The sequence below is a fragment of the Papio anubis genome, chromosome 1, assembly GCF_008728515.1.
Source record: "Papio anubis isolate 15944 chromosome 1, Panubis1.0, whole genome shotgun sequence".
Lineage (NCBI taxonomy): Eukaryota > Metazoa > Chordata > Mammalia > Primates > Cercopithecidae > Papio > Papio anubis.
This window is the reverse complement of record NC_044976.1, coordinates 9975480-9991133: the sequence shown is the minus strand read 5'-3', so window position 1 is coordinate 9991133 and position 15654 is coordinate 9975480. Positions and strand designations below refer to the sequence as shown.

The 15654-nt window shown below is 44.4% G+C and overlaps 1 protein-coding gene across 5 annotated transcripts in view; it reads left to right on the top strand.

Moving 5' to 3' along the window:
- Window positions 1-15654, top strand: part of MTOR (mechanistic target of rapamycin kinase) — a 150293-nt gene that overhangs the window by 131316 nt on the left and 3323 nt on the right. For 3 of the 5 annotated variants that reach the window (XM_031664368.1, XM_021935935.2, XM_021935939.2), the window contains 9 exons: window positions 427-562; window positions 2875-3022; window positions 3633-3755; window positions 7729-7811; window positions 9335-9407; window positions 9908-9982; window positions 10348-10483; window positions 12027-12092; window positions 15445-15525. In XM_031664368.1, the coding sequence (XP_031520228.1) occupies window positions 427-562; window positions 2875-3022; window positions 3633-3755; window positions 7729-7811; window positions 9335-9407; window positions 9908-9982; window positions 10348-10483; window positions 12027-12092; window positions 15445-15525 (921 nt within the window). Of the gene's footprint in view, window positions 1-426; window positions 563-2843; window positions 3023-3632; window positions 3758-7728; window positions 7812-9334; window positions 9408-9907; window positions 9983-10347; window positions 10484-12026; window positions 12093-15444; window positions 15526-15654 lie in introns of those variants that run through there. The other 2 variants (XR_004182730.1, XR_004182731.1) reach the window with 2 other exon arrangements.

Below are 15654 nucleotides of genomic sequence, written 5' to 3'. Positions count from 1 at the left end.
GTGGTGGGGGGCACATATCCTGACCTCTCCTTCTACCCATCCTTTGACCTCTTGCCAGTACCCCTCTACCATTGGCCATGCCCAAGTGGGATCCCAGGTGATACAGCCTGTAGGAGTCAGGCTTCTCAGAACAGAGGAGGACAAAGTGGGTCACAAAACAGGAATGATCATTTCTGTGCCTAACCATTCCTGGTCCTCAAAAACAGGTTTGGTTTTGTTTTAATTTGAACAACATTGGTCATTGAGAACCATAAAAGGCAAAGCCACTCTTTTCATCAATTCTAAGGATTGTTGTTTCTTTTTGTGAGGAAAGTTTGATTAAGTAAGGCATATGTAGTCTGTGGGATCTCTTGAATGCAGTGGTGCTCTTAGCTGAAGAGCTGAGGACCTCTGATGTACACTTACCGCTCCCACTGTTCCTTACAGGCAGCAACGGGCATGAGTTTGTTTTCCTTCTAAAAGGCCATGAAGATCTGCGCCAGGATGAGCGTGTGATGCAGCTCTTCGGCCTGGTTAACACCCTTCTGGCCAATGACCCAACATCTCTTCGGAAAAACCTCAGGTATTCAGAAACCCTGAAATGGCAACAATTTGAGAAGTCTTCCAGTTTTCTCCTACATTTTTTTTTTTTTTTTTTTTTTTGAGACGGAGTCTTGCTGTGTCGCCCAGGCTGGGGTGCAGTGGCCGGATCTCAGCTCACTGCAAGCTCCGCCTCCCAGGTTTACACCATTCTCCTACCTCAGCCTCCCGAGTAGCTGGGACTACAGGCGCCCGCCAACCCGCCCGGCTAGTTTTTTTGCATTTTTTAGTAGAGACGGGGTTTCACCGTGTTAGCCAGGATGGTCTCGATCTCCTGACCTTGTGATCCACCCGTCTCGGCCTCCCGTCTCATGTAGTCATGTATTATACCTTAACAAAAAAACTAAAATTAGGGAGCCAGGCACTTGAATTCATGCCTGTAGTTCCAGAAACTCCGGAGGTTGAGGCAGGGGTGTGGCTTGAGCCCAGGAGTTCAAGGCTGCAGTGAGCTGTGATTGCACCACTGCACTCCAGCCTGGATAATAGAGCAAGACTGTCTCTTTAGAAGAAAAAGGCTGGGCACAGTGGTTCACACCTATAATCCTAATATTTTGTGATTCCGAAGTAGGAGGATCACTTGAGCCCAGGAATTCAAGACCAGCCTAAGCAACATAGATCCCATCACTATTTATTTTAAAAAATTTAAAGGTGACCAGGCACGGTGGCTCACGCCTATAATCCCAGCACTTTGGGAGGCCCAGGCGGGTGCATCACTTGAGGTCAGGAGTTCGAGACCAGCCTGGCCAACATAGTGAAACCCTGTCTCTACTAAAAATACAAAAATTAGCTGGGCGTGGTGGCGGCCACCTGTAATCTCAGCTACTCAGGAGGATGAGGCATGAGAATTGCTTGAACCCGGGAGGCGGAGGTTGCAGTGAGCCAAGATCACACCATTGTACTCCAGCCTGGGCAACAAGAGTGAAACTCCATCTCAAAAATTAATTAAAGTAAGAAAAAAAAACTTAAGTGGCCAGGCATTGTGGCTCACATGTAATCCCAACACTTTGGAAGACTACAGCAGGAGGATTGCTTGAGACCAGGAGTTCAAGACCATCCTGGACAACAAAGTAAGACCCTGTCTCTACAAAAAATAAAAAAAATCAGCTGGGCATGGTGGCTCATGCCTGTTGTCCCAGTTACTTGGGAGATGGAGGCGGAAGAATCGTCTGAGCCCAGGAGGTCAAGACTGTCATGAGCCAAGGTTGTGCCTCTATACTCCAGCCTGGGCAGCAGAGCAAGACCCTTTCTCTCAAAAAATTTAAAAATAAAAATAGGCTGGGCACAGTGACTCACACCTGTAATCCCTGTCTCTACAAAAAAAAAAATTAAAATTAGCTGGGCACAGTGTAGTCCCATCTACTCAGGGTTCTGAGGCAGGAGAATCACTTAAGCCCAGGAGGTCAAGGCTACAGTGAGCTGTGATGGTGCAACTGTGCTCCAGCCTAGGTAAGAGCAAGACCCTGTCTCAAAAAGTAAATTTTTAAAAAACGTTTTAAAAATGAAAAGTTATAAAATTGTGTAACTTAATAACTTTATAACCAAGTTCTTCCAGAGTTTTTAGGGTATTCTCATTGGGAAATGCCTTTAACAACCTCCAAAGAATCCAGCAGGGAGCAATCTGTGGCAGGTAGACTGGAGAGTCGGCAGATGGGATGGGTCTCACCCCTTGTGGGATGAAAGCCAAACCTTTCCCATCGTCCATACTCTGGCACTCCTCTTCCTGTTAGGACCATGAGAATTCACTTGAGAGGCACTTTAGTCACTTGATTGTTCCCCCAAAGCCATGAGTTGGGCAAGTTGAGGAGACCCGTGTTGCTTTCACTGCACCATCAGTGCGCTGTCTTTCTATGATGCCTTATTCTTCACAAAGTGTCCCTCAACACACACACCAGCCTGGTGCAGCGGGGGCTCATTAAAAATAGTCAGGGCCAGGCGCAGTGGCTCATGCCTGCAATCCCGGCACTTTGGGAGGCCGAGGCAGGCAGATTATGAGGTCAAGAGATTGAGACCATCCTGGCCAACATGGTGAAATCCCGTCTCTACCAAAAATAATTAGCTGGGCATGGTGGCATGTGCCTGTAGTCCCAGCTACTCGGGAGGCTGAGGCAGGAGAATCGCTTGAACCCAGGAGGTGGAGGTTGCAGTGAGCCAAGATTGCGCCACTGCACTCAAGCCTGGGTGACAGAGTGAGACTCTGTCTCAAAAAAGAAAAAAAAATAGTCTGCCTGTGTCCTGAGCTGAACAAGGTTATACTCTCTTTACAGTACACTAACCTTGCTTTTCTGTGGGCGCCAGCATCCAGAGATATGCCGTCATCCCTTTATCGACCAACTCGGGCCTCATTGGCTGGGTGCCCCATTGTGACACACTGCACGCCCTCATCCGGGACTACAGGGAGAAGAAGAAGATCCTTCTCAACATCGAGCATCGCATCATGTTGCGGGTATGTGATGTGGCCACGAGAGCCAATACCCCTTCCATGGCAAGGAATCTCTGTAGCGCTGCTCTTCTCATTCCTCTCTGTATGTCTGTCACTGAAAAATCTCTTTTGAGAGAATCAGTTTTGAAGAAGATTTAATAAAGTGAGTCCTAAAGCAGATAACCTTCTAAGAAACTGAAGGACCCTTAAGCTGAGAAACTGTTTTCACCATCCTAGGGAAGACTAGACAGATAAATATTCGGCGCCATGTATTTACTAATGTATACAAAGCACTGGCCATATGGAGAAATAATGTTTAGTAGATGTGTAAGTAATAAGAAAGAGAATTGCTTGTTGAACAGTTGCTTGAAACCTCCAGTACTCTCATCTGCACAGAAGGCCTATACTGAGGTGAGGTCTCGTGTTTTTCCCTTATGCCTTGGGGTTCCAGTGGTCATCAGGTTAGAGTGGTCACTTCGTTTTTCCTTTTGCCACGTTCTTATTTCCCTTCTCCTTTGGCTGTGATGGGGAAGTTAGAACTCAGCTCTGCCTGGACCCCAAGACTTGTTTCTTCCTGGACTCAAACTACATGTTTTAGGCTGCTCTCTTACTGAACAGTTGTGTCCTGATGCAGATGGCTCCAGACTATGACCACTTGACTCTGATGCAGAAGGTGGAGGTGTTTGAGCATGCCGTCAATAATACAGCTGGGGACGACCTGGCCAAGCTGCTGTGGCTGAAAAGCCCCAGCTCTGAGGTAGGCCACTGGGCCCTGCAGACCTGTGCTCTCCTGGATCCCCCACTCACAATAGGATGGCCCTCCTGTCTGTTCATGCGCACACAGTGGCTCTTCTTTGCTGTGATTGGCTGTAGAGCATGTCCAGACTTTTCTAACAAAAATGAAATGGGTGAGCAAGACAAGTTCACAGAGTTAGAATGAGTAGTTTAATATTTCTCCAGAACTCTTTATATATTAAAGAATTAAAGATAGTTGTCTTTTTTATATATGTTACAAATTTCCTATTAACTTAGTTTTTAAATGTTGCTAATTTTTTATTTGGTTTGGTTTGGTTTGGTTTTTGATACACAGTCAGCCCTCTATATCCGTAGCTTCTGCATCTGTGGATTCAGCCAACTGTGGATAGAATATTTAAAAATATATATATAAAAAAAACAAATGTAAATTTTTAAAAATACAGTAGAATGACTATTTACATTGTATAGCATTTGCATTGTATTAGGTATTATATGTACTCAAGATGATTTGAAGTATAAGGGAGGTTGTGCATAGGTTACATACAATACTGTGCCATTTTATTAAAAAATTGTTTTTGGCTGGGTGCAGTGGCTTACACTTGTAATCCCAGCACTTTGGGAGGCCAAGGCAGGAGGATCACTTGAGCCCAGGAGTTCAGTACAAGCCTGGGCAACATGGTGAGACTCCATCTCTTTTTTTTTTTTTTTCCCCACCCAGGCTGGAGTGCCAATGGCAAGATCTCAACTCACTGCAACCTCTGCCCCCTGGGTTCAAGCGATTCTCCTGCCTCAGCCTCCCAAGTAGCTGGGATTACAGGCACATATCACCATGTAGGTTTAATTTTTGTATTCTTAGTAGAGACAGCGTTTCACCATGTTCAGTCTAGTCTCAAACTCCTGACTTCAAGTGATCCACCCACCTTAGCCTCCCAAAGTGCTGGGATTACAGGTATGAGCCACCACACCTGGCCTGTGAGACCCCATTTCTACAAAAAAATTAGCCAGGCATGGTGGTACATACCTGTAAGCCCAGCTACTCGGAAGGATCATTTGAGCCCAGGAGAATGAGGCTGCAGTGAGCCATATCATGCCACTGCACTCCATCCTGGGTGACAGAACAAGACCCTGTCTCAAAACAAAACAATAATTTTTTTTTTTTAGAGACAAAAGTCTCACTCACTGTGTCACCCAGCCTGGTCTTGAACTCCTGGGCTCAAGCGATCCTCCTGCCTTGGCCTCCTGAAGTGCTGGGATTAGAGGCATGAGCCACCACACCCAGCCTACACCATTTTATATAAGGCACTTGAGTATTGCAGATTTTGGTATCCGATGGGGGCCCTAGACCCCATCCTTTATGGATGCTTAGAGACGACTGTACAAGCATTTTTAAAAGTTAGAAGTTACCAAATTTTTAATCCTTTTCTTTAAAGTTTCTTCCTTTGGTTTGTTTTTGTGTGGTTTGTGTGGTTTTTTTTTTCTTTTTTTTTTTTTTTTTTGAGACAGGGTCTTGCTCTGTCACCCAGGCTGGAGTGCAGTGGCGCAGTCTTGGCTCATTGCATACTCTGTCTCCCAGGTTGAAGTGATTCTCCTGCCCCAGCCTCCAGAGTAGCTGGAATTACAGGCATGTGCCACCATGCCCGGCTAACTTTTTTTTTTTTTTTTTTTTGTATTTTTAGTACAGATGGGGTTTCACTGTGTTAGCCAGGATGGTCTCGATCTCCTGACCTCGTGATCCACCCGCCTCAGCCTCCCAAAGTGCTGGGATTATAGGCGATAGCCACCGTGCCTGGCCACTCTTTTGTATTTTCACCATGTTGGCCAGGCTGGTCTTGAACTCCTAGCCTCAAGTGATCCGCCCTTCTCAGCTCCCAAAGTGCTGGGATTACAGGCATGAGCCATGGCACCTGGCCTCTTCCTTTGGTTTTATATTTAGAAAGGCCCTCTCCACCTTGAGGTTATTTTTTAACCTATATTTTCTTATACTAGTTACAGGGTTTTTTTACATTTAAGTTCTAACCCAAACCAGACACTATGGTAGACACCTGTAGTCCCAGCTACTTGGGAGGCTGAGGCAGGAGGATTGCTTGAGCCCAGGAGTTCAAGGCTGTAGCACGTTAAGACCACACCTATGGACTGGGTGCAGTGGCTCATGTCTATATTCTCAACACTTTGGGAGGCCAGGGCAGGCGGAATGCTTGAAGCTCAGGCATTTGAGACCAGCCTGGGTAGTGTCGCAAAACCCCATCTCTACAAAAAATAAAAAAGTAGCCGAGTATGATGGTGCTTGCCCATTGTCCCAGCTACTTAGGAGGCTGTGGCGGGAGGGTCACTTGAGCCCAGGAGGCAGGGGTTACAGTGAGCTGAGATTGTGCCACTGCACAATCTGTCACTCAGCTTGAGTGACAGAGCCAGACCGTGTCTCAAAAAAAAAAAAAAAAAAAAAAAGACCACACTTATGAAAAGCCATTACACTCCAGCCTGGGTAATATAGTGAGACCCTGTCTCTTGGAAAAAAAAAAAAAAAAAGGCCAGGCACGGTGGTTCACACCTGTAATCCCAGCACTTTGGGACGCCAAGGCGGGTGGATCACAAGGTCAGGAGTTAGAGACCAGCCTGACCAACATGGTGAAACCCTGTCTCTACTAAAAACACAAAAATTAGCTGGGCATGGTGGCACATGCCTGTTATCCCAGCTACTCAGGAGGCTGAGGCAGGAGAATCGCTTGAACTGGGGAGGTAGAGGTTGCAGTGAGCCAAGATCGTGCCATTGTACACCAGCCTGGGCAATACAGCAAGACTCTGTCAAAAAAAAAAAAAAAAATCTTAACTAAGTTTGGAATTTATTTTAAGATTAAGGTGTAACTTTATTTTTTTAAAGATGACTAGCCAGGACAACACTGTTGGCCAAATAATTCATCCTTTCCCTGCTATTTAGAAGATTTTGTTTTTATTGAACACTGATTTTTTTTTCTTTTATTTTTTGAGACAGAGTTTCGCTCTTGTTGCCCAGGCTGGAATGCAGTAGCACGATTTTGGCTCACTACAACCTCCGCCTCCCAGGTTCAGTGATTCTCCTGCCTCAGCCTCCTGAGGAGCTGGGATTACAGGCCTGTGCCACCACACCTGGCTAATTTTTGTATTTTTAGTAGGAACGGGATTTCACCATGTTGGTCAGGCTGGTTTCAAACTCCCGATCTCAGGTGATCCACCCACCTCAGCCTCCCAAAGTACCGGGATTACAGGCGTGAGCCACCACACCTGGCCCAAACACTAAATTATTACGTGTCGTTGGATTTCTTTCTAGGACTCTTCTTCTGTTTCATTGCTCTTTCTGCCTGTTTCTCAAGTTCCATGGTGTTAATACAAGTCCCTTCTCAGGGGCTATTGTCATCTATTTTTTTTCTTGAGGCTGTTACATTTTTATACTCATAAGGGGATATTCTTAAACTGATATTTTTCATTTACTCAGATCTTTAAATCTTACACATTTCTAATTAAGTTTAATCCAAGGCATAGTTCATTGTTAGAATTGTGAATGAGGTTTTTGTAATGTTATACATTCTTACCAGTTATTAATGGACTGTAAGAAAACAACTGATTAGGCCAGGCGCAGTGGCTCAGGCCTGTAATCCCACCACTTTGGGAGGCTGAGGCAAGTGGATCACTTGAGGTTAGGAGCTCAAGACCAGTCTGGCCAACATAGTGAAACTCCGTCTCTACTAAAACTACAAAAATTAGCTGGGAGTGATGGTGGGTGCCTGTAATCTCAGCTACTCAGGAGGCTAAGGCATGAGAATCACTTGAACCCAGGAGGTGGAGTTTACAGTGAGCCAAGATAACACCACTGCCTTCCAGCCTAGGTGACAAAGCGAGACTCGGTCTCAGAAAACAAACAAAAGACAGCTTATTAGAGTATAATTATGTTGAAATTGAAGTTTCCAGAGCCTTGCTTCACATGCACTCCTGTGTTCTAGGTATGGTTTGACCGAAGAACCAATTATACCCGTTCTTTAGCGGTCATGTCAATGGTTGGGTATATTTTAGGCCTGGGAGATAGGTGAGTAATTTAATTTGGTTTTTTTAGTCTTCTTTATCCCATTGTAGTTTTCCTAAATGGTTTCATTTGGTTTTCCGATTAAATATATGGCTCTTTGGTAAATAAATATTGGTATTGTGTATGTAAGGTCTCTTTTACAACATTAGCCTTAGTTCCCTATTGATTGTGATGCCATCAGAAGAATGCATCAAACTAAAGAAAAGGAAAAATAGTTCAAGCTGGATGCAGTGGCTCATGCCTATCATCCTGGGAGGCCAGGGCAAGAGAATCACTTGAGCCATGAGTTTGAGACCAACTCGGGCAATAGCAAGAGCTCATCTCAATAAAGCCCCACATAGTTCAAGGATACTACTTTCTCCTTAGTTTGGCTTAAGGTATTAACAGCAGTATTTCAGGGCAGGCTCGTGCGTATAATTCCAGCACTTTGGGAAGCTGAGGTGGGAGGATCACTTGAGCGTAGGAATTTGAGACCAGCCTGGGCAACACAGCAAGATCCCATCTCTACAAATAATGAAATAATTAGCCAAGTATGGTGGCATGCACCTGTAGTCCCAGCTTTTTGGGAAGCTGAGGTAGGAGGATCACTTAAGCCCAGAAGGTCAAGGCTGCCGTGAGCTGTGATTGCACCACTGCATTCCATCCTGGTCAACAGAGTAAAACTCTGTCTGAAAAAAAAAAAAAAAAAAAAGTAAATCATATTGATTTTATTCAATAAACATTTGTCAGTCACCACTGTGCTAAGATAAATCTTTTTATTTCTGTAATTGAAACCAACCAAACTAGATTCTTCGATATTTTTGCATAATAAGTTTTGTCCAAATGTACTGACTGAAAATGTAATTTAGGAATGTTCAGAAATGGACTTACAAGAATGTGAAGAAGACTGGTTCTCTGATGTCTACTGTTTTTCTCCTGGAATCATGTCTCATGCAACTATTTGAGAGTAAAAATAATTTTATCCCACAAAAATAGTAGATTTTTGTTTTTAAAAGTCTAGCAGAATATCTGTTGATAAAAGCCAGGTGGTTGCCGGGATTGGCTCAGGGACTTAAGGAGACGAGACCCTGTTACAGCTGCTCAGTAAAAATGATAGAGTCTTGTCACCAGAAGGTGCCAGTGCTGCCAGAAATGACTTATTAGGTCACCAAATACCTCAGAAGAGCACAGGATCTCAGTACAGTGGGACACCCTGTGACTCACACACACACCCACATTTCAGCAGGAGTTGGCAAACTGTTTCTGTAAAGGACCAGTTAAGTTGTTTTAGGCTTTGTGGGCCCTTTGGTCTCTGTCACAACTACTCAGCTCTGCTGTCGTAGCACGGAAGCAGCCTGCAACAGTGCCTAAACAAGGGAGCATGCTGTGTTCCAGTAAAACTGGACTTGCAGAAAAGTGGAGGTAGAGGAGCTGGATTGGCTGAGGGCTATTGTTTACCAGCTCCTAGCTTACGGTATCACGTACTTATTGATTTTTTTCATCCGTGCTCTCTGTTGATCCTACCTGATCTCTTTTCTGTTTCTCAGACACCCATCCAACCTGATGCTGGACCGTCTGAGTGGGAAGATCCTGCACATTGACTTTGGGGACTGCTTTGAGGTGAACACATGTTCTAGAACCCCACCCTCATCTTCCCGGGTGATCACTTTTCCCCTGCCTCTGACACTTTAGGCAGACTTAAGCCCAAACTGCCTTACTCTTAACCCCTTCTGTCCCTACCAAGGCTGTAGTTAAGTCAGTGTAAGAAATGAAATCTGGGCTCTTAGTTGGACTGTAACCCCCTTGGAGCAAGGGCTGCTGTTCACATGCCCTCTGAGTGGAGGAGGCCCCCATCCTCCATACCACCTGTTGCCCAAGGGCCTGGACACAATGCACATTTGTCTTTTTCCCTTTTTGTTTTCTCTTCTTTTCTGTTGTTTCTTGTTTTTTAAGTTGTCTTTCAAATCCCTATGACAAGTCCTGTCACTAAACCCAAGCTGCTTCATTTCTGTGCTCTAATTAAAATCTGCAGGTGATGCAGAGGAAAGCCACCTGCTCCACCTGGCTCCAGGTTAAGAAAATAAACATTGATTTGGCTTTTCCCATTTATTATTCTGTAGGTTGCTATGACCCGAGAGAAGTTTCCAGAGAAAATTCCATTTAGACTAACAAGAATGTTGACCAATGCTATGGAGGTGAGTGGATATTGGGAACGAGCTGCTCCGAAATGGGATCAAGACAGTTACAACCTTCTCTGAAGACACACTTGCTTGTTAGAGCCCATCAGTTCCCCATAATGCCTTTGTGATTTTTGTAGCAGTTTTCTGTTATTTCCTATTGTGTTAGAAATGATCTGTCTATGAAAGGCTTATCACTTCACCTCTGACCTGGTTTCCTGTGGATCACAGTCCTACCCTGATTCCTTCTTCTAAGACATTCTCACCCTGATACATCAATATGGCCTGTGTCTGCTTCCTAAGTGAGGGTAACAGACCCCCTCAGCTTGCTTTGGGTGGAGAGTTAGTAACTCATGTGGTAAGTGGCTCTGTCCCATTTCTAGGTTACAGGCCTGGATGGCAACTACAGAATCACATGCCACACAGTGATGGAGGTGCTGCGGGAGCACAAGGACAGTGTCATGGCTGTGCTGGAAGCCTTTGTCTATGACCCCTTGCTGAACTGGAGGCTGATGGACAGTGAGTATCATCAAGTGCCTGGGAGCTGAGCTCGGTGGCTTATGCCTGTAATCCTAACATTTTGGGAGGCCAAGGCAGAGGAGTTGCTTGAGGCCAAGAGTTCGAGACCAGCCTGGGCAACGTAGTAAGACATGTGTCTACAAAAACTGAAAAAATTAGGCATGTATTAGTCTGTTCTTACGCTGTTATAAAGAACTGCCTGAGAGTAGGTGATTTATAAAGGAAAGAGGTTTAATTGACTCACAGTTCCGCTTGGCTGGGAAGAACTCAGGAAACTTACAATCATGATGGGAGGGGAAGCAAACACATCCTTCTTCACTTGGGGGCAGAAGAGAGAAGTACAGAGTGAAGGGGGGAAAAGCCCCTTATAAAACCACCAGATCTCATGAGAACTCAGTCACTATCACGAGAACAGCATGGAGGAACCATCCCCATGATCTAATCACCTCCCATGAGGTCCCTCCCCCAACACATGGGGATTACAATTTAGATTACAGTTCAAGATGAGATTTTGGATTGGGACACAGCCAAGCCATATTAAGGTGGGTACAGTGGCACATGCCAGTGGTTCTACCTGCTCGGGAGGCAGAGGCAGGAGGATTACCTGAGCCTGGGAGGTTGAGGCAGAGTGAGCTATGATCGTGTCACTGCTGCACTCTAGCCTAGGTGACAGAGTGAGACCTTGTCTCAAAAAAATAAATTTAATTTTAAAAATAAAGGTAATAAAAAACAAAATCAAGTGTGTGGAAGCTGAGGTTGGCAGCCTCCCAAATTAGCAATATCCAGCACATAACATTTTACAAACCTATGCCCCTTCAAGCCTGCAGCCTGGGATACATTGCCGAGCTATTGCATTACATTTGCACAGAGTAGTTCTGACACCTGGAAAAGAACTTCAAGTATTTTTATTAACTAAAACAGAAAATGCCATTATCAATTTAGATACTAAAATATTCTTCAGTATTAACCAAGTATCCTAGTGGTTTTTCTCTGGGCTTTATATAGAGTAGTAAGCTGAAATTTTAATAAGAAATGCAAATAGTTATGATTTGGGCAGCAGTATCTTCATCTACCCTTTGTTCTGCCACCTTAGGGGATGTTTACCAAAAGAACTTCTAATCCATTGAAATTAAGTCATACTTTGACCTTATATTATCTGTATCACATTGTCCAAATCAACAGTATAGAGTGTCCCCCTGGGTTTCACATCCCATGCTAATACCCACCCACTTATTCCTGAGTAATATGTCTGTCATCTCTCTTTTTGGGGCTGTAGCTTTACAAACAATTTTATATATATATATATATATAGTTTGTTTGTTTGTTTGTTTGTTTGTTTTTGAGACGGAGTCTTGCTCTGTCGTCCAGGCTGAGTGCAGTGGCCGGATCTCAGCTCACTACAAGCTCCGCCTCCTGGGTTTACGCCATTCTCCTGCCTCGGCCTCCCAGAACAATTATATTTTTATGACTGGAAGAAAATAACCAAGTTTCTTTCAAGTCAAAATTTGAAGCATGTTTCAATACTCTTTCTTTCTCTCCCTAGCAAATACCAAAGGCAACAAGCGATCCCGAACGAGGACGGATTCCTACTCTGCCGGCCAGTCAGTCGGTGGGTGCATCCATGGGAGGTCGCAAAGGCTCTGCCCCTTGTGCAGAGTGTTTCTATAGTGGGGTGGGCTTCAGTCGGTGGGTGCATACCACAGGATGTTACAGAAGCTCTCCCCCTTGTCCAGAGTGTTTCTAGAATGGGGTGGGCTTTGTTATTGCCAGTAGGAGACAAAGTGGTAATGGCTACTGAATATGAAGGAAGTAAACCTAGTTTTCTCGCAATTCTTGACAATGGTAGTTTTGCAAAGGTGCTATTACTGCCAGCTTATCACCGGATAAGCATTTAATCGAACTTCAAATACTTGGTCTAGAAATATTTACTGAGCACCAAGCAGCTAATATGTTTTTTATTTACTGTTTCACACATGGAGTGGGTGCCTGAAGCTCCGAGATTTTTATCAAACTATCTGATTTTAATCTATCTGTAAAAACACAGTTTAAAGTATGTCTGAATATCAGCTCACTAATGGTGTCTGGGTTGGAATAATTATTAACAATATTACCTTGGTCCTCAAGCATTGATAATAGCTCAGAAATGGAAAGATGGAGGCAGCAGAAATTTATTTGTGTTGCTGGGAGGAGCCCTGGAACCACAGGGAAGTGTTTCTAGGAGCGTGACTCACAGAGCAGGGGTCTAGGAAGACTTGTGTCCCTCCGAGAGCCAGAGTACTTTTTGTGTGTGGAAACCTCTCAGGAGCGTTAGAGTCAAGCTGTTTAACTTTGTTTTATTTGTATTAGTTTCCAGCACACACAGCATTGAAGTTACTGGTTTTAGGGGGTTTTTGTGGGTTGGTTGGTTGGTTTGTTTTTGGGTGAAACTGTTTAACTTTGTTTAGCCCTCCTCTCTTCCCCGCCCCCCATCCCACCCCTTTTTTCCTTCATGACATTTAGCAACATTCTACATAGTTCACACTTTGGGAATTACTGTTGGGGTGTAAAAAAGTAAATATTTTCTACAAATGTTTACAGAAAACTTACAACTAGTTAATAAACTAAGCCAAATAATGTCTAGGGGTGCAAAAAGAAAATGTGAGGTACAGTGGTCGCCTGAAGAAGCACAGAACAGCATTACAGAATTGACCATAACCTGCGTGAAATAATCAGAGAGCAGTACACTCTGCCGTGGAGCCTGTGGGTGCTTTGGTGTGGAGTAGAAGGCTGTGGAGATTCAGGAAAGGGGACTTCACTGTGAACCGTAGCTGCCAAGAGAGCACTTGGGTTGGTGGCATCTAATCATCACTTCACCTGACAAAGGATAATTTTTCTTTTTTTTTTTCCTTGAGACAGTCTTGCTCTGTCACCCAGGCTGGAGTATGGTGGCGCAATCTCGGCTCACTTCAACCTCTACCTCCCGAGTTCAAGCAATTTTCCTGCCTCAGTCTCCCAAGTAGCTGGGATTACAGGCGTGTGTCACCACGCTCAGCTAATTTTTTTTAAATTTTTAGTAGAGATGGGGTTTCACCATGTTAGCCAGGCTGGTTTCGAACTCCTGATCTCAAGTGATCTGCCTGCATTGGCCTCCCAAAGTGCTGGGATTACAGGCATGAGCCACCCTGCCCTGCCAAAGGGTAATTTATCATTATTGGATGGATGGACTCGATGAGTAGAAAGCAAAAGGGTGTTTCAGGCAAGAAACTGGGATACTGGGTTATAATGTCATACACGGACACTGTGACAGGATTTGTGAATGCCTGAATCACCAGGCTCATAGGACCCACGGTCTCTGGGGTAGCTTATACCGGTGGCTGGTCTCAAACGAAGTGTGCTGAGACTTACTGGTTTCATTCTCAGGGCCCACCTCCCTAACACATTCTTAGGTGGCTACTATATGCTGCCTGTAGCGTACAGAAGGGAACGAGAACAGCCAGTTCTGCTGGCACCAGATGGTGGATTTGGTTGTTTAGCTTAAAAGTTAAATTCCATCTGGGTATTGTGGTGCACACCTGTAAGCCCAGCAGGAGGAGCAGTTGAGCCCAGGAGTTTGAGACTAGCCTGGGCAACATAGCAAGACCCTGTCTCAGAAAAAAACTTCCAACGGATCACTAATAGAAGTATAACTATCACCTGGGTGCGGTGGTTCACGCCTATAATCCCAGTACTTTGAGAGGCCCAGGCAGGCTGAGGTCAAGAGTTTGAGACCAGCTTGACCAACATGGAGAAACCCCATCTCTACTAAAAATACAAAATAAGCCAGGCATGGTAGCGCATACCTGTAATCTCAGCTACTCGGGAGGCAGGAGAATCGCTTGAATCCGGGAGGCAGAGGTTGCAGTGAGCCGAGATTGCGCCATTTCACTCCAGCCTGGGCAATAAGAGTGAAACTCCATCTCAAAAAATAAAAAAGAAGTATAATTATCACTACCTTCATTCAGAAGGTCTGTGATGTACAAGGACAGCATTCAAAAACTTCATAATTCTGATTTCAGACTCCTGCTAAAAGCCATAATCAGTGGAGGGTGAACCTAACACCTGAGGACTTTTTCTACCCAGAGTTGATAGGAAAATTCCTCCCGCGGAATAGCTGTTCAACCTTATTGTGATACATTCAAAGTTTGTACACCTTTTTTTTTTTTTTTTTTTTTTTTTTTTTTTGAGACAGAGTCTCACTCTGTCGCCCAGGCAGTGCAGTGGCCAGATCTCAGCTCACTGCAAGCTCAGCCTCCCGAGTTCACATACATTCTCCTGCCTCAGCCTCCCGGTAGCTGGGACTACAGAAACATCGCTCCTACCTCGCCCAGCTAGTTTTTTGTATTTTTTTAGTAGAGATGGGGTTTCACCGTGTTAGCCAGGATGGTCTAGATCCTGACCTCGTGATCCTCCCGTCTCAGCCTTCAAAGTGCTGGGATTACAGGCTTGAGCCACTAAGCCCGACCCCAAAGTTAATTTTCTTTATCAGTTTTTGTTCAAACACATTTGTCATGAGGCTTTTTTGACCTGTGCCTCTGTTCCTATTCCTATGAGTTTATTTGTTAATGCAATTTGCCTGAAAATCCATGTTTCAATTCTGATAAGCACCAAATTTTTTTCAATAATTGTGCTCACATTTGAAAATGAAACTTTATAGATTTTTTTTTTTTTTTTTTTTTTTTGCAAATGGAGTCTCAGGCTGGTCTTGAACTCAGCTACTCAAGTGATCCTTCCACCTCAGCCTCTTGAGTAGCTGGGATTACAGCTGTGTCCAGCTTAAAACTTTGAAATACGTAAAGAGTAACATAAAATTTTCCTTCTCTTTTCCCCTTTAGGGTAGGCAGGGCAGGCGTTAAAGGAATAGAGTGTGTAGAGAATTAGATGCTAACACCAACAGTGGCTTTTTGGTGTTTGAATTTTCTGTTAATTGATTTCTTTTCCCATAGAAATTTTGGACGGTGTGGAACTTGGGGAGCCAGCCCATAAGAAAACGGGGACCACAGTGCCAGAATCTATTCATTCTTTCAGTAAGTTCAGCCTCTGAGGAACTGCACCAATGACTAGCTCATTAAGAAAACAGCAGCTGTGTTATACCCTGAGAAGGGTCAACAAGATGAAGCAACAAAACTGCCTTTGAGCAGAAAAGGTTCCATGAA